This window comes from Mercurialis annua, linkage group LG2 (genome assembly GCF_937616625.2).
Source record: "Mercurialis annua linkage group LG2, ddMerAnnu1.2, whole genome shotgun sequence".
Lineage (NCBI taxonomy): Eukaryota > Viridiplantae > Streptophyta > Magnoliopsida > Malpighiales > Euphorbiaceae > Mercurialis > Mercurialis annua.
Genome location: NC_065571.1, coordinates 57,931,581 through 57,950,718, shown reverse-complemented (window position 1 = coordinate 57,950,718; position 19,138 = coordinate 57,931,581). Strand labels below are relative to the sequence as shown.

The 19,138-nt window shown below is 29.6% G+C and overlaps 1 protein-coding gene across 1 annotated transcript; it reads left to right on the top strand.

The window, feature by feature from the left end:
* The first annotated feature begins 17,298 nt into the window (after nucleotides 1-17,298).
* LOC126668792 (uncharacterized) lies at nucleotides 17,299-18,054 on the top strand. Its single transcript, XM_050361969.1, has one exon. It carries the CDS (start codon nucleotides 17,299-17,301, stop codon nucleotides 18,052-18,054), a length of 756 nt encoding a protein of 251 aa, XP_050217926.1.
* Nucleotides 18,055-19,138: the final 1,084 nt, after the last annotated feature.

Sequence of the window (19,138 nt, the reverse complement as noted above, 5' to 3'; positions counted from 1 at the left end):
AAAAAAATATTAAACATGATACATAATTCGATTGGTTCGTTTTTATATTTTAAAAAGCTTATAAACATATATGTAATAATACTAATTAAAATGAAATAATTATTTCATTTTAATTAGTATTATTATATTTATTGTTTTGTTTATATTCGATCGGTTTGATTTCATGGTTTGACCGGAAGTCCAAGGTGGAAGAAAGGAAAAAAATGACTAGAAATACAAAATATTCGATAAATATTTGGTACATATCGGATACATATGTGATACATATCTGATACATAATTTATACATATTTAAAAGACTATTGTCAAATTACGTTAAAAATTGAAAAATTATCAAACATATAATTTAATATATTGCCGATACATATATGATACATATTTAATACATCGCTGATACATTTTTGATTTGTCAAGTTCTATAGTTTCAAGGACTGCCATCGTTGGATAATTTTTTATAGCGTGGATACATATCTGATATATTCAAATAAATCATCGTCAAATTCTATAAAAAAATATATATATAAACATGATAGACACATTTTTTTAAATGTATTTAATAGATACATCGCTGATACATAATTTATACACGATAGATTTATTTGTTAAATGTATTTAAATAGATACATGATAGATACATTTTTACTAAATTTATACATTTTTATTAAATTTACACACTATATATTTTTTACATATATTTGTTTGATACATCATTGATACATAATTATTTATTGTAGTTAATTAAACTAACTTTCTAATTTTTGTAAATATTACTTTGAATAATTTTGTGGATTTTTTTATATTTATAAATATACAGGAATAATAAAATACGATATATAATCAAAATATATTTTTAAAAGATAAATAAAAAACTGTCAATTTTATCTTTTTGGAGAATGTATCAATGATATCTCGGAGATGTATCGGAGATGTATCAGATGATATTACAAAACTGTGTCTATAATTTGTTAATACTTGCGTGCTATTGGCTGACGCTCTGACGCGCTATGACGCGCACTGACGCGCTATGACACGCCAATCACATGTGCTGGCTGTTTTTATTCCTTTTTATCAAGATAATGTCATGTTTGCCATGTGTCACCTTTTTAATGAAATGGTGTTTGTTGTAAACTTTTGTGTTTTTGTGGTAGGAATGATAAATAATGGAGTTAGGTGACAATGTATGAAATGTTGAGCCATTTTTGTGGTATTTTTGTGATATTCTCAATAAATTAAGTATGGAAAAAAAATTAATAACCGAATATATTATATTTATTTTTACTAAAATTCTTAACTAATTTAATACTTATTAATTATAAATAAAAAATTGATAGAATTATAATAAATTTACTAATATGTTCATTGACGAGTTACGTTACTAGCCATGTGCATAGCACGTAATGCGAAATTAGTTTATAAAATATCTATATACTTATATAATTGAGAGCACCAATCGAGCCCTTTCATTAATTCCTACAAAATAGAGCTCTCTCATTGATTCTATAAAATAGAGCGCTCTCATTAATTCTCATCAAATAGAAAAGTCTCATGAATTCTCACTTTATCTAAACTATTAAATTTAAATTTACTTCTTTAAGTAGTTTCCAATTTACATAGACTACTCATTTTATTAAAAAAACAACTCTTATTAATTTGATTTATCAATAACAATCATTCAATTATTCCTAACATTTTTTTTGGCATCAGTGAAGTTAGCAAATGCATCTCTCTTTTACAATTCATTAATATTAATAGAAATCTATCACTTTGACAATATTCACGTGCAACTTATTATTCTCTAATGTCTAATATAAAAGCAAATTTGTGAACTTAATCTCTAAATACAAGTTTTAAATTTTACTCCAATATCTTATAATTTAATGAACAAAAAATTCCTTATCAAAGTTAATCTTATTTTATACTTATTATGTGAGTAAATAGCTTTTGCTTTATGTTTTTTTTTCCTAAAAAAATTACTTAATTAATAACATCAAGTGATGTTTTAATAAAATTTATGCCAATTAATATATTTTAAACTATTTGTCCATTAGGTTTAAACAACATTTTTATAAAGCCAACCCTATAAAAATATCAAACGTTTACGACTTTTCTTAGTTATAACCAAATTTTTCAAAATTAGCAAATATAATCCGTTTTGCAAATTGTGTTCCTTTAATAGCCAAATTCGAATCAAACCGATTTTTTTTTCCAACACGAGAGTCATGTATATAAATTTAAAAAAGATTTAATCACAATAAAAACAGAATCCGGTTCAAAATGTCTATAAAAATCATAATTTGCAAAAACGGATTAATATTTATAATACAAAAATAACATAATTTTATTATCAAGCGTAAAATAATCAGACCACACACAAATATTTAATGTGACAAAACACGAAAGTTAAATCATTAAAAAACAAAAATAAATATTTTCTGATATAAAATTTCTTATTTTAAGTGCTTACAAATTGTGGATTTAGCAATTACTTAAGTGGGTAAATTGTCTAATTTATATTAACTTCTTAAACCCAAAAGAAAAACAAAATATATCAACTGTGCTTAGCATCTTTATTATTTTATGTCAATTCAATTTATGATAGCAGCCGGTGATTAGCTTCTAAACTTGCATCAACTTCTAAACCCCAAAATAAAATCTTTGTTTGTTTTTTATTCTCTGTATTCTAAGTTTTATTCTAATAAGTTTCTAATTTGTACGTCGAAGAGTTTCATCTTTTAGGTATGAATTTTTTTCAATTTTCATCCATTTTTTTTCTTTATAACGCTAATTCAATACCTCATATTTTAATCAGGTTGAATTTTGAAGTGTTTCATATTCTGGATTATATTTTGATTTTTAGGCCCTTTTTTTTTCTTATATTGCTAATTCGGGATCACCTTAAACTTTGATTTTTAAATAACTAATTTGAACTTTGAGTTTGATTTGTTAATTTATGACCACCATATGCATTGATATTTAGGTAACTATTATGAACTTTCATCTTTTAGGTTTGAGTTTTAATCTATTTCTAAACTATTGTTTTCTTTAATGATAAAAGGTTTTTGTCTAAGTGATCAATTTGCACTTCAATGGAGGAATACATCAGTGATATATAGTAAAGTTGTGGATAATGATATGTCGTCTTCTACAAATCAAGAAATATATAAGTCAATATTTTACCTTCTAATAATATCTTATAGACTTTTCTCTAACGTTTAAGGTCATCCTGAATTAGCAATATAGACTTTCCTCTAACGTTTAAGGTGATATATCGTCCTCTATTAAGTTTCTTAATTTTTTTGCTAATCTTTAATTTTCGGTTAATAACATTACAAATGTGCTATTTCGCTTTATAATTTGTTCTTAAATACTTGACTATATTGTATATATATTCTAAGGAACCTTTTACCATTTGATAATCGGCTTATACTTTCTGCAATTATTGTTTAAAATTTTGTTGAGCTTCGTTAGCAAATTAGTATGAAATCATGAAGTGTTGCAAATCATATTACTTGATCCATATTTTTCCACAACAAATAACAATAGAAAATTTTTGTGCAGAAATAAAAAAAAAGTAATTGAAGAGAAAAAGATACAGTCTTGATAGAATAAATTTTAAAAATTTATTTTTATTTTATTCTATTTTATTTATGAGAAAATAACAAAAAAAACCATAATATGATAGTTCTTTTCATCAATTACCACTTAAGTTATTATGTATACATTACTACCACTTTTTTTTCATTCACTGCCATTCTTATCTTGAACCAAACGCGTGTCTTTTAATATGTAAATCTTTAAGGCTGAGGCATGTGGGTTAGAAGAAGAGAGATTTAGGATTTTACCTAAAAAACAAAAATAATATGAATTAATGTACCAACACGCCAAAGTTAACAAAAATACCTCATGATTTTGTCTTATTTATTTGTGTACTTCCCGTGTACAAAATATTTGTTATTTTACTCTCAGTGCATAACACATGCAATATTACACACATCTCACATGTTTTCTCTCTTTTATTTTTCTCTCTTTCCTTTCACTTCTCTTCTTTTTCTTCTCTTATTCCACTTTTTTTTTTCCTTTCTCTTATTTTTTTTTCTAGATAATATCATCTTCAACCATGTATTTAATTTTAAAAATATACAATCAATTCTGAATTATTATATTTTATTTTATAATTTGATTTTTTTATTTTAGTTCTAGATTTAAATAAGTTGCAATAAAAAAATAATACATCAAAACAATTCTATGACAAATAAATATTTTTTCACAATTTATGTTAATTTCAGCTTGCAATTGATTATAAAATGATCATTTTAGTTTCAAATCTAAAAATATGAAAAAAATAATCCTTAAAAATGATTTTTTTGTATTTTTTTTTATAATATTATCATAATTTTACGAATTTTATCATAACCTCATCATAACCTTATCATCACATTATCATACTATTATCATCATATTATCATTTTTAATAATAATAACCTTATCATCACATTATCATAACCTTATCATCACATTATCATTTTTTAAAATAAATATTCTTAATAATTTATGTTAATTTCAGTTGTAATTAATAAAAAATTAATTATTTTAATCACTGATTTAAAAATATAAAAAAACAATCTATAAAAAAAATAATTTTTTCATAATATTATTATAAAAACAGCAGTGATATTATCATCTCGGTATCATAATTTTTCTATAAAAAATTATTTTTCGTACATTATCATACTATTATCATTAACTTTGTCATACTATTATCATAACCTATTCTTATAAAAATTATCATAACATTATCATAAATATACTTTATCATAACATTATCATAAAATATTATCATAATATTATCATAACGTACATTATCATAACTATATCTTAACTTTTTATCATAAACTTATCATCATACTATTAGCATAACATTATCACAATATACTTTATCATAACAATATCAAAAATTATTATCATAACATGACGTACTTTATCATAACTATATCATAACCTTATCATATTATTATCATAACCACGTAATATTATGGTATTGATATGATAACGTTATGATACAGTTATGCTAACGTTAATGATACTGAAATGATAATCAAGCATTTTTCTTGACAGAAAATCATTTTTCTCTGCAGTGTTATGATAATGATATGATAACGTCATAGTGATAACAATATGATAATCAGGCGCTGTTTTCTGCAGAAAATCGTTTTTTCTGCAGAAAATCATTTTTTTCATTATAAAATCGTTTTTAATGCAGATTTTCAGATCTTAAACTAAAAAAATTAAGAACAATTATTTTAGATCTGAAAGTTAAAATAAATCGTAATAATCACCACGAGTTTAAAAAAATCGCTAAAATGTGGAAGAACGGCGGAGTGAAGACGAAACGAAGGCGGAGCGAAGGCGGAGCAACAACGAAGTAATGGCGGATCGGCGAAGGCGGAGCAACGGCGTGATAAAGAAGAAAAAAATAAATGAAAAAGAAGAAGAAATTGAAAAACAAGAAAAAATGAAGGAGAAGAAGAAGAGAGAGAGAGAGAGAGAGAGAGAGAAAGAGAAAGAAAGAGAGGAGAGAGAGAAAAATCTGAAAAAAGGAAGATATACATGTGAGAGTAAAAATAAAATACTTAGAGTAAAAAAATAATAAGAAATAAGTATTATTATAATAAAAAAAGACTTTAGAGTAAAAAAATAAAAGTGCTAAAAATTTGAGGTATTTTTTCTATCTTTTCCTTGTTGAGGTATAATTTACTATTATTTTAGAAAATAGAGTGTTTTCCCTAATTTTCTCTTAGAAGAAAACATGGTTACTTGTCTCTGCGCGCGTCAGGCCCAATTAGGCATATGGGTCGGATGCCTTCTGCATCTTTGCTTAATTGACCAATTTGTCCTGCTTTTTGTTTTTTTCATTTTGATGTTAGTATTTTTTTGCTTTTATTATTTTAAATTTTGTTTTTGTTTTTGTTTCTTCATTTTTTTTGCTCATGTCTTCTATTACTGCTTGTCTAGTGCTTTTTTTTATTTTACTATAAGCTTAAATAAATTTTTATTTTAACTTTTTATTATTCAATAACTTTTAAATTGTTTTTTAAATTATTTGAAAATATATTTATAAAAATATATTGGGCGAAAAATTATTCAAGATATCAAAAAAAATTATTAAAATGTTGGAGATGTATTATTTATATTTATAAATCTCTGATACATAATGTATACATAAAAAATACATTTTTAATATAATTTATAGATACATCTCTGATACATAATTTATACATGCTAGATACATTTTTTTTTATCGATTTAATTGAATCAATGGAGTGATTCGATCGGTTCGTTTTTATATGTATATATCTCTGATACATAAATTATACATGATAGATACATTTTTAATGCACTTTATAGATACATCGTTGATACATAATTTATACATGATAGATACATTTTTTTACTACATAATTTATATATGATAGATACATTTTTGTTTTTTGAGTTGTATATAATGTGTATCAATGATGTATATTTACTATTTAAAAGTGTAAATTTTTAAATTCATGTAATAAATACATCGATGATACATAATTTATATATGATAGATACATTTTTTAAATGTACTTAATATATACATCTTTAATGTACAATTTATGCATCAAACTCGTATTCGGTATATATATATCCTTAAGGTATTTTTATATTTTAAAATTATATTTGTACATGTATTTGATAGCTACATTGTTGATACATAATTTATACATGATGAATATATTATTTATGCTTCAAAGAATATTCAATATTTATCGACAATGTATTCGATAAGTAATTCATAAATTATTTTTTTTACAATTAAAAATACATTTTTTATTATTAAAAATATGGTTAGTCTAATATAAATTAATAAATATAAAAATTAATTTTTATTTTTTAACATTATTAAATTGATTGAGTAGTAAGAAAAATATATAAATAAAGTAATTAGTGTAGATATTATAGAGCGGATACATTTCTGTTACATTTTAGATACATTTCTGATACATTTTGGATACATCTCTGATACATATTGGCTTACATTTCTGGTATATTAGATAATTACTGATTTTTCATTTTCGATACATATATGATACTTCTCTTATACATATTTGACATGATAAATATATTTTTAAAGTTATATCACTTATACATGATTTGTACATGATAGATATTTTTTATATTACATAATTTATACATGATATATACACTTTTTAAATAATTTAATAGATACATCTCCGATATAGAAAATATTTTGTTATTTGAGAAGCTATAGCATCGAGGAAAGCGAGGCAAAGAAGAACACAACAACTTGAAGAAGAAAGTGCCACATGTGATATCGCCATTATTCGCTTGGCTTGCGGGTTATCTTTTTCTCATATACATTTTCGATACATTATTATAATAAATGACCATGGACTATTTATTTAGGTTAATCGAGTAATATATATTTATACATTAGACATGTGTACTTCGGTATGTATCAACAATGTAACCGATAATTAGTTCATATAATATTTTTTTTTAAAATTATGTCATTTATATATCATGTATTTTTATATTTTTAGAATTTAATATATTTATTTAGATTTATATTTTTAAAATTAAAATTAATATTATTTTTAAATCGTATATAGAACTGATAAATTTTTGACATAATTTAAATAAATAAATATATAAGTATTGTTTGTGTTATTAAAAAAAATGATTTCATTCCATGATTGTCCAGTTCATGAATTTAATGGATACTGATTGCTTTCTCTAATTTGATGGGCGTTGACCAGCTCATAATTGTTCAGATCTTTTTTTACTTGAGTTTTGTTAAAAAGGCAAGAATCTTGTGTTAATAGGGATGAAATATGAAGATTGGCACGTGTCATAAGCTGATTGGTTCGACTTTATAATTGTGAGAGAAGGAAGCGCAGATCACGTGGGGAATATTTTTTGTTATTACTTATATCATGTGCACGCGTGTCATTATCCTATTGGGATGACATGAATGTAAAGTTTTGGTGTTTTGTGGTATGTATGTAAAATAGGTGAGTTAAGTGGCAATTAGTGTAATTGGAGCCCAATTTTTGATAATTTTGTTATTTTCTCTTTATTTATTAGCATTATTTGTATGATTTTTTAAAAAAAAATAACATTTTAATTACGTATAAATAGATTTCGCGCAAATGCGCGGGCTTATGACTAGTATAATAAAAATTCTTATCTAGTTTACTAAGAGTAATAAAAATTCTAATGCGCTTCCCATCCCATCTCTTAGCAACAAGCAGAAATAGAACAAAAAAATTATCAAAATGATGAGAATTTCATGTTCTCCCATCTAACAATAACTTGTAGTAAATTCTGACCGTCGATGTATTTTATTTTGGTTGTCGTTCTTTCATTAGAATGATTAAACATTGATGTCATTTCAATATGGAAGATCTATTGTAACTATATACACATAAATATGAAGTTAATATTTGACTGATAATTTGTTTAAATAAACTAATAAGGTATAGTTTAGCATAAATAATCAGACACCAATTTTCATTTGCACATAATCAGTTAAAAACCTCACAAGTTAACTTATCAAATTGAAACAAATAAAAATAGAATCACCAAAATAAAATATAGGCAAAACACAATGACAGTTCATACCTATCACCCCACGAGCATCGTTTTTAAAACTGCATTGGTGGCCGAACGGTTGCCACATATTCCCGGTTCAACCGGCTGACTAAATACCTAAAAAATAAAAAGCAGATTGCTTTAAAACTCTCCATATATGTCATAATTTATATTTTGGTACCTCTTGCGATTTCGTACCTCGGTTTTAATTTTGCAAACACTTACAACCTTACGTTTAATACAAGGACTGAATCGTTAACGGAATTAAATGTGAAGTACCAATTCGTTTGAAAGTGAGGTACTAAATCGTTAACGTAAATAAGTGAGGTGTCAAGCCGCTTAAAAGTGAATACTAAATTATTAACGGAACTAACATAAGCCCCTCATTGTTGACAGAATTAAAATTGAGGTACCAAATTGTTTGGTTTTCAAACTAGAGGTATCAAACTGTGAATTATGACAAATGTAAGTAGTTTTATAATAAATTGCTTAAAAATAAACTATAGACATGGATTATGGTCTAAGCGGTTGAAACAACAGTTCAACCGGGTAATTTACCGGTTCCACCTGGTGCCCAACTTGGTCCAACCAGATATTTAGATTTTTATAATGGTAAATTGGACTGTACATTTGACCAATTCTTGGTTAAACCGGTCCGTTTTTTTAATCACTGCCCGCAAGAATTCTAGTATTTTTTTAAGGTCTAATGTCTTAAAAAAAAAGATGACTTTGCACAAAATACTATTTTTTAAAAAAATATTTGCAAAGATACTCCATTTTTTGAAAGAAAAAAAAAATTACCTTTTTGTCGAAAATTTATTTTTACTCCGAATTTTTTTTACTCTGAATTTTTTTGTAAACATACTCCGTTTTTTTAAGCTGTTTGAAACTATATTATAAACGGTTTTAAAGATGTCAATTTTAGAAACTTTTTGAAACAGTTTTTAAAACACTTTTAAATTATTTTTTAAGAAACCGTTGGAAATACTATTAGAAATCGTCTTTGAAACGGTTCAATTTCAAATTTTATTTTATTTTTTGGAACCGTTTGAAACTATATTATAAACTGTATTTGAAACGTTTTGTAAAACAGTTTCAACTTATTTTTTAAGAAACCGTTATAAATTGTTTGAAACCCAATTATAAACTGTCTTTGAAACTCTATTAGAAACTGTATTTGAAACGTTTTGTTAACAGTTTCAAATTGTGTTTTTTGAAACTGTTTGCAACTGTGGAGTAAAAAAAACAAATATTTAAATTTTTAGATATGTTTGTAAACTTTTAGTTTTTAAGGTATTTTTAACAAATATTTATAGTTTTTTAGGTATTTTTGTAAATCTCTTTAAAAAAAACCCGACATTTTAACCCTTTTTCAATCCTACTCTGACGTTGAAAATGATCAATTTTACTATATTTTACATTTTTTTTTGTTTCAATTATACCCTAAAATATTAAATTGGCGTCTTTTTCATTTGAAAAAAATTCAAATATGTTCGCCATGTCTAGCATATATTAATTGTATATGTTTAAAGTTTATTAAAATTTAATTAAATTATTGAAGAATTTAAATTAGTTTGGTTTTTAGTTAGTTTTTAAAAATAAATGACTTATTTATACTTTTTGAATGGAATGAATCTAATTTTATCTTATTTGAAAGCTCAAGTTTCTCTACTTTTGCAGATTATGGTCGGTCGGTCAACCGCAATGGTCTGTCAGTTAACTTTAGTACGTGGTCAAATTTAAAAAAAAATTAAATAAAAAACAATTTTGCTCTCATTAGGATTCAAATTCAAGACCTCTCAATCTTCATCCTTGTGTCTAACTATCAAGGCAAGACCTGATTATTATCTTCATTTACTCTTTATTTGCTGTTTATTATATACATGTATTTTTAATAATATATAAGAAAGCATGTAAACTAAATATAAACCTATTGAAATGGTTGATTATAAATAATATATTATTATAAAACACTAATAAGATATTACACTTTTCAAAATTTAAATTAATTAATTTTAATTAAATTAATGTTAGTGTAAATTATATATTAACTTAAAATAAACAAAGTTAATATAAATTATTATTAAAATTTTATAGTAATTTAACCTTATGAAATTAATTAATTAAATATTTTCATTATTGATAATTTATATATAATAAAATGATATATTAACTATTAAAAAATTAAAAATAAATTATCTAAATTTTTTGTGGGGTTCTTTTTAATACTAATGTATCGAAAAACACATCAACTTAATGTCAACTTGATATAAACTCAAAATAAACTAGATAAATAAATTATAATATAGTTTTAAAATTGACTTACTTTAATTAAATTAATTTATAAATAATTTATACTATTAAAAGTAATTTATAGAGTAGCAAATAAACTAATAGGAATCTAAGTAAATTATCTAAGGTTTAATTTCTGGTTTGATGGCAGTAGCTACAACGGATAAGAATAATAAGCAAATATTCAGTTTTATTGAGGATAGAGTTTGGAATAAGATCAAAGGGTGGAATTCGAAGTTTCTATCTCAAGGTGGTAAGGAAATTCTTATTAAAACGGTAGCTCAATCAATGCCAAATTACGTTATGAATGTGTTTCTTATTCCGCAATGTCTTTACGAGGAGTTGGAGAGAATGAATAGTTTTGGTGGGAAAGAGATTTAGAGAGTAAAAAGGCGTTTGTTGGGCTAAATGGGAAAACCTTTGTACTCCGAAATTTTTTGGCGGATTAGGCTTTAAACGAGTTCGGGAGTTTAATATTTCTATGTTAGCTCGCCAAGCTTGGAGGTTCTTGACTGTGGAGAATAACTTGATGGTGAAATTATTTAAAGCCAAATACTTCTGAAAACGTCATTTCTTGATGCTAAACTAGCCAATAGACCTAGCTTTGTTTGGCGTAGTATCTTTGAGGCTCAAGCGGGGTTGAAAATGGGTGCTCGTATTCAGATTGGTAATGGAAAGGCTACGAATGTTTGGGTCTCGCCTTGGCTGTTTGATTCAGAATGAGGCTATGTCAAAACTGTGCCTCCATAGAATTTGGTGGATTCTAAAGTTGTTCAGCTGATGTCGCTTGATGCGAAGAATTGGGACGATGGTCTGATTCGAGATGTATTTGAGACGGAAGATGCAGATCATATCGGTGCCTATTAGTGTCCACAACGCTGATGATAAGTGGCGTTGGAAACTGGATACTAAAGGTAATTTTTTTATTAATTTTTTTTTATAAAACCATTTGTGGTAATGTGGGAAATGATCAATGCGCTGTCTGGGGAAGAATTTGGAGGTTGAGAGCTCCTCTACATATTGGCAAGTTGTCACGACCCAATTTCATGGATCGCGACCGGCGCTAGGGTATGGGTATGGTTATACCAAAACCCGTAGCAAGCCTTGCGGAAAACAACCAATCATATAAATTTGCAAAAAATCTAATGCTCGGGGGTAACCGAGACTCCAACTTAAACAAACAGTCTATATAATAATATTTCCATTAAATAATAAATATCCAGAGTTAAACAATTTAATATTGCCAAAGTATAAAATAAGCAAGTCAGACCAAATCCGACAACAACTAAAATAATATAGACTTCTAGGTTACTGCTGCGGTTTAAGAATAAAAATTAATTTGACAATTTATTAAAATGAAATAAACCTCTGAGGAATAAAGAGTCGGAGATCAGCAGACTCGCTCAAAACAATAAACCTGGAAAATTTGGGAAAACAACGGGGTCAGATATACTGAGATGAATTTGCAATACTATTACATTTATTAAGTTTAAAACCCTTAAATCAAAACCATAAATACTAATATATAATATGATTATGGAAATACAGTATTGAAATGTTCCCAAAGTGAGTATGACATATCATACCGAAAAATAAACCCAGAGTGGACGGGAACAAATCCTCGTCAAATTACCAGCGTAAGGAAGACCATAGTCTACCGATCCCAGAGTATATACCGGTGCACACAGTCTTGATACAAGCCTATCGAGTAGCTCGTTCGATCCAGATGCATAATCGCTTAAAAGAATTCAAATACATTTATAATACTAAAATATGATGTGGTACTTAATAAAGCGGTAAATAGCACTACAAACTCACTGCTTGCTTATCCACGTGAATCTTTGCAAACAGCTAACTATGCGTAGACTCCGAAGTACGAGCAATCGACGGGTCTAAAACAATATATAAGTTAAAATCCATTCAACCCTTAACTCTAAGAATACTAGACACCACATAGGATTAGCACAATATCAAGTCTCGCACAAGCATAGCCAAAGCAAAAGAACAACTAATTACATAATGACCCAAGTCAAAATACGAACCACCTTGAGTAGACACAATACCCAAAATTTATTAGTAAAGTCTATTGAGCTCCCGCTTTAAAATCCGTTCCGGAAAATATTACTTAAATAATATTTAAATAATAACTTAAATCCATTTCCTCATATATTGGGTTAGCCGAGTTACCAATAACTACCAAGCTACCTCACATGTCGGGTGATCCAAGTCTAACCCGATCCAAAATATTTTATCAAAAATATAAATCAGAATTTATAATTCTCAAAAACCATTTTGATAAAATAAATATATTTATATACAATTATAAACCATTGTTTATAATTATATAACAACTTTGATAAAATAATAATTAAAAATTTAAAATGGAACCCAATAGCTTTAACTTCAAGTAACCCAAGTTACAATAAAAAATTTAACTAAAATAAGTCAAGAAGACGTTTTAAAAGTTAAAACGTAACTTTAGCCAAAATGGCACAACAAGCCATAATTCTCAAAAATGATAATTACTCAAGTAATTTTTCAATTTAAAAGATTAAAATAAATATCATTTTAAAATATAATAATCAAATTAATACTATAATAACTTAGGAACCAACACAATTTCCATACACAGGAATTCAACAATTATGAATAAATTAACCTATTGTCAAAATTCTACTGCCAAAGCTAATCCATATTCATACAGCCAATGCTAATCACTGTGACCGAATAAAGAATAACCAAATTATAACCAATTAACCCCGGAAGCCAATTTTTCAAGAACAGAACCTATAAACCTGAACCCACGTATATTTTAATATTCAAATACCCGCTAACAACACTTTAACAAGAATCAAAAGCAAATAAAAATACCCAAATAAATTCTTGATCTCTAAGCCACATGACTAAGAGAAAGTCAAGTGAAAACGATATAGAACAATAACAGCTAAACTCATACTTATATTCAACAAAGAAGTCGGGACCAAAGTGATCCATAATCTCTCAAGAACCCATGGCTAACATTAATGAATCAATTAAAACTCTACCAACATCATAAACAACCATAGGAAGAAGGTATAAATCGGTTGTAACAATAGAAAACAAGGGCATTAGAAAATATCAAGATGAACTCAGCCAACAATCAAATAAAACGATGAAACGAGTATGATTTACTTACCGAATGCGAAAGCTAATGATAAGGGATGATGGCAGAATATTTCAGAGTGTTTGAGGGTGAGGGAGTCGGCTAGGTTTGATAGAAAACGATAGACTATGAAAAATAGGATTTTAAAAACGTAAGAGGTCTATTTAGATACCTGAAATCGAGTAACATCACAGTGCACGATCGTGCACTCCATCACTCCTCCAAAGCTCCCTAAAGTTTGATCCAACGGTCAACTTTTTGTCGTGCACATCATCCAAAAATGAGCCCAATCCAACGGTTCAATTGGGAGATATGAATATTTTATCCAAACATATCAGATTTAGAAGGCACACGAACACAACATCGATTATAATCTGGATACAAATCAAATCGCCATCGAAAACTCATACGACACATGCGACACATACAATATACAACTCCAACCCCAATGAAAGTTTCACACTTGCTAAGTCCACCATTAATAATACGAAACTAAGTCGGAAACACAATGAAACTATGGCGAAAAAATACAGGATATTACACGAGTATGCGCAAGTTTTCTTCCCACGACAAAATCGTTAGCTTCTCGTCGAGTTTTTGTTAATTCTTCGTGGATGAGCTGCATGGTGGGGGAAAGACACTTCAGTTCACCTTTTTTATGAGTGTTTATTGCCTATTGACTGCTGGTGATAACAGGTCTGGGTGTGGGAGGAGTGGTGGATGGGTCGATTCAAGTTTGGTACAATAATTGGCTTCAGCGCTTGGATGATAATGATAAATCTCTTGCTGTTTATATTTGCTCGAATTTGTGACCTAGTCAGAATAACACCTTATGGAAGCAGAAGGTAAGTACAGCTTCGTCGGTGGTAGGAGCGGCTAGCTTCCAATTTAGTTCATGGAAGGTGGCTAATATCCCAGCTACTCATCTTCGTCATGAAGCGGTTTACAAAGTAGATGGTAGTGTTTCTTGTCAAGCTCCTCCGGCAAGTTGACTGAAGGTTAACACCGATGCCACTGTTTTATCTGGTCGGCAGGGGGATTGGTATATGGGTAGTGGTGAGAGACTATTTGGGTTCTTTGGTTCTAACTTGCCAGTGTAGTTGTTATAGTTCTTTCTCGGCTATGATGGCTGAAATTATGGGTATCAGAGAGGCCCTTGGCTAAAGGGCAAAGACAAACTCATTATTGAGTCGGATGCTATGGAAGTGATATTGGATATTAGGAGTCCGGACTCTCCGGATCCTGAAATGTTAGTTGAAGATTGTGCTACATTAGCGAAGCAGTTTAATGATATTATTTTTTTGTTCGTGAGACGATTTGTGAATCAGGCAGCGCATGTTCTTCCGCAGAATGCCAGATCCAATTCAACTCATCAGGATTGGTCTTGTCACTTCCCTGAGTTTCTCAGAAATTGTAATTTTTTCCGATTTGATTTAATAGAATCATTTTTACCTCTCATAAAAATTGTCAATTCAAAATAAATATTTTGGTAATTATTATAATATTTTTTTTATTATACTAAAGTTATTTTCTTTATAATTTATACCATTACAAATAAACTAATAATAGATAGAAAGTAAATTATTTAAGATTTTTCGCGGTGATTTGTGTAAATTTAATGTTACTCAACGTCAACTCAATATCAACTTAATGTAATCCTAATATCAACTCAATATAAACTAAATGCCAATAAAGTAATTTTTTTAGTAAATTATTATAATTCTAAAATTGATTTATTTTTTTATTATGTTAGTAGAATTATTTTTTAAAAAACTATACCGTCAAAAGTAAACTAATAGTAAATTGAACATAAATTTGATATTAAACGAATGTTATTATGATTCATCCAATAGTGATAATTTGATAAAATAACATTTATTCATAAAATAACATTTTCTATAAAATAAAGTAACCCTAGACGTAAACTTAATGGCACAATAATTTTGTATTATGGCTACTCCTTGCCATTTTAAAAAATGACAGAGGCATCGTAATTTTAGACTTATATGTAAAAAATTATTAGTTACAGACTTCGTCATTTCATCATTAAAGAGAATTATGATGACGAGGAGTTGAAATGATAATTATTTTTATTCTAATTTTTTTGTTTATCTTGTTTTGGGTGGTCTATTTGGTAACTAATAAGCTCTTTTCAATGATTGCTTGGCAGTATCATCACTTGACCTTAAATGACTCACTCGTTTATAAAAATTATTTATGTTTGTATTGTTACTATTCACATTCCAATTTTTTTGAAGTTTAGCCTATGATAATTCATTTCATTTTAAGTGAACGTTTATTTCAAATTTCATTTAAAAATAAATTATCATGTTTGTCATTATAGAAATTGATGGATACCGAATCCTACAATAAATAGAATGGAGCCGAGTCACAGTAGATCCGCTCTCAGGTGATACCGGACTCCCCACGAAGGTCTGAAGATATGAAGGAGACACCGAATCCCCTGAGATTCGGTGATATACCAACAGATACCGAATCCCCTGAGATTCGGTGATATGCCAATAAAGACCGAATCCCACATGATCCGCCCAAAGCGCGTTACGTCCGGGATTCGGGTAAACAACCAAGAATGGAAGTATTTTCCTATTCGGACACAAACATCAAATATGGAAGGATAAGCTCTACCTTAGGAAGATAAGACTATTTAGGAAGACGTTCCTAAATAGGACTCTTATCAGATAAGGTAGATCTCGACAAATCAGGAGAATCCCTACTATATTGCCGGATCCCTACAAAGTAGGATTCACTTACCTACTATGACTCTACAAGGTATATTCGACTACTGTAAAAGGAGCACGAGGTATGCCTAGAATCACAATTACATTCATATACACAAAACGCTGCTCAAAGCTCTAAACTGACTTTAGCATCGGAGAGTTAATCGGACAACCACCGTCCGGTTAGCTTCTACCCTGTTTTGCAGGTCTTACTCTCCGGCTCAGAAGGCAGACTCCATCAATTGGCGCCGTCTGTGGGAAAAGCTTAATTAAACTTCAAATCGAAGGAGTTTTTCTGAACTCAAAAACAAATTTCATTGAAGAAGATGACTTCTGAAAGAGTGAACCTGAAAGACAAACAACCAATGGACCCAAAAAACACTCCGGAGATAATCAACGTGACGGAAGACGGGCTTCGCAACTCCGGGGAGAAAAGCAATACCGAGGGCCCTCTTTTTCAACACCTCAGTACCAAACTAATCTGATGAGGGAAAGCAACCCAATTGCTTTCAACCTGAACACTGAAGAACAGCAAACGCCGAGCGTAGCAGCACAAGATTCGTACAACGAAATGCTGAAAAAGGTACTAGAATCGGTCCAAGCAAATTTGGACAGATTGGCTAGCGAAGCCAAAAGAACGAATGATAGGCACGAAGAAACCATGAAAATCCTGAGGGAAAATTTCAGCCCAACGGCTCCCAGAAGAAGAGGGAGAACAGAAAACGCAAACCCAAGCCGCCGAGAGACGAGAGCGGAAAACAACAAAAGCAAGGAACCCCGAACCGGAGGGAACGAAGAAAGAAACGAAGCAAGAAACCAACGGGAGAATGGAACAAGCGACGAGGAAAGCCCGAACGATCAAAATAGAAACAAGTCCAACGAGGAATCACCAGAGACACCCAGAAATGAGCATAACCAGGAGGACGCCCGAAGTGGTTTGAATTCAAAGAGAGACGAGCGAAGAGAGAAGGAAAAAGAAGACGCCCCACCAAAGAGCAAGCGACAAGACAGAGATACAGGGAAAGAACAAACTAAGAAAAATCACCAAGAAGGAGAGGGCGAATCGTCAGAAGCGCCCCAAAAAAGCAAGGCCACATACGTAGCGGAAGGAGACTTGGAAGAAAAGATTGCCAAAGCACTCAAAAAACTGAAATCAGAAGAGTTGCACATAGACGATCTCAGGTTGAAAGGATCCCCCTCTCGCCTGAGATCATGGAAGAAACTATCCCATTCAGCATGAAGCTGCCGGTCCTCCCAACCTTCAATGGGGAAGGAGATCCCCGAGATCACACATCTAGATTCACAGCAACCATGGGGCTACTCAGCGTATCAGATGCCATTCTATGCAGGGTCTTCCCCACCACGCTCACAGGCACAGCCCAAAGATGGTATAACAAATTAAAGACAGGCTCAATCAAGAGCTTCGCTTCGCTCTCAATAGAATTCCTCAATAGATACCTCACAAACATACCAGCAAAAAATACTACCAGCATCCTGAGATCCTGCATCCAAGAAGAAGGCGAAACCTTACGAAGCTACATTGAACGATTCAACAAGCAAGCTATGAAGATTGACAACCTGAACGTCGACATGGCGACGGGAGCATTGCGAGAAGGAACGCGATTCGGAAAACTGGTGGACAAGCTACTAGTCAATAAACCCACGACTTTCTCGAACTTGATGGGCATAGCCCAGAAATACTTCGAGCTAGACGAAGGGCGAAAGGCGATTCGTGGAAAGGAAGCAAAAGGAAAAGAATCGAAAGAGAAATCCAGAGAAAAGACGAAGTCGAAACCTGATGATAGGAGAGGAAGGCCAGAAGAAAATAGACGATTCGCCCCCCAGACAAGATATGAACCAAGATATGACCCCAGAGATGACGAGAATAACTTCACACCACTAAACACCAGCCGAAGTAATGTCCTCATGTGGATCAAAGAAAACGTCAAAAACGTGGTATGGCCACCAAAGATGAAAGCAGAGATAAGAGACACCAGAAAATCACAAATATAAATACAAGACGAAGAACAGGAAGAACAAGAACAAGCAGAATTAAAACTGCAAAAGAATTACCCAAAACAAGAAATCAAATTAACGAAAGGGTAAATACCTCGCAAGCAAATATGCAGGATCAAAAGAAAGATAGGGAGCAACTCGAAAGCGAGGAATCTTGAAGGCAGAGAAGGAACCCACACAAAGCTTGAAGAGAAATTTTCTATTATGAGAATAACAGTTGCAGAAAGAAAGCAAAAATGGAAGAAGAAGAAAGATGAACACTTATATAGCGTAAGGCAAGGAAGTTGAAAAGACGAGATCCTATAATT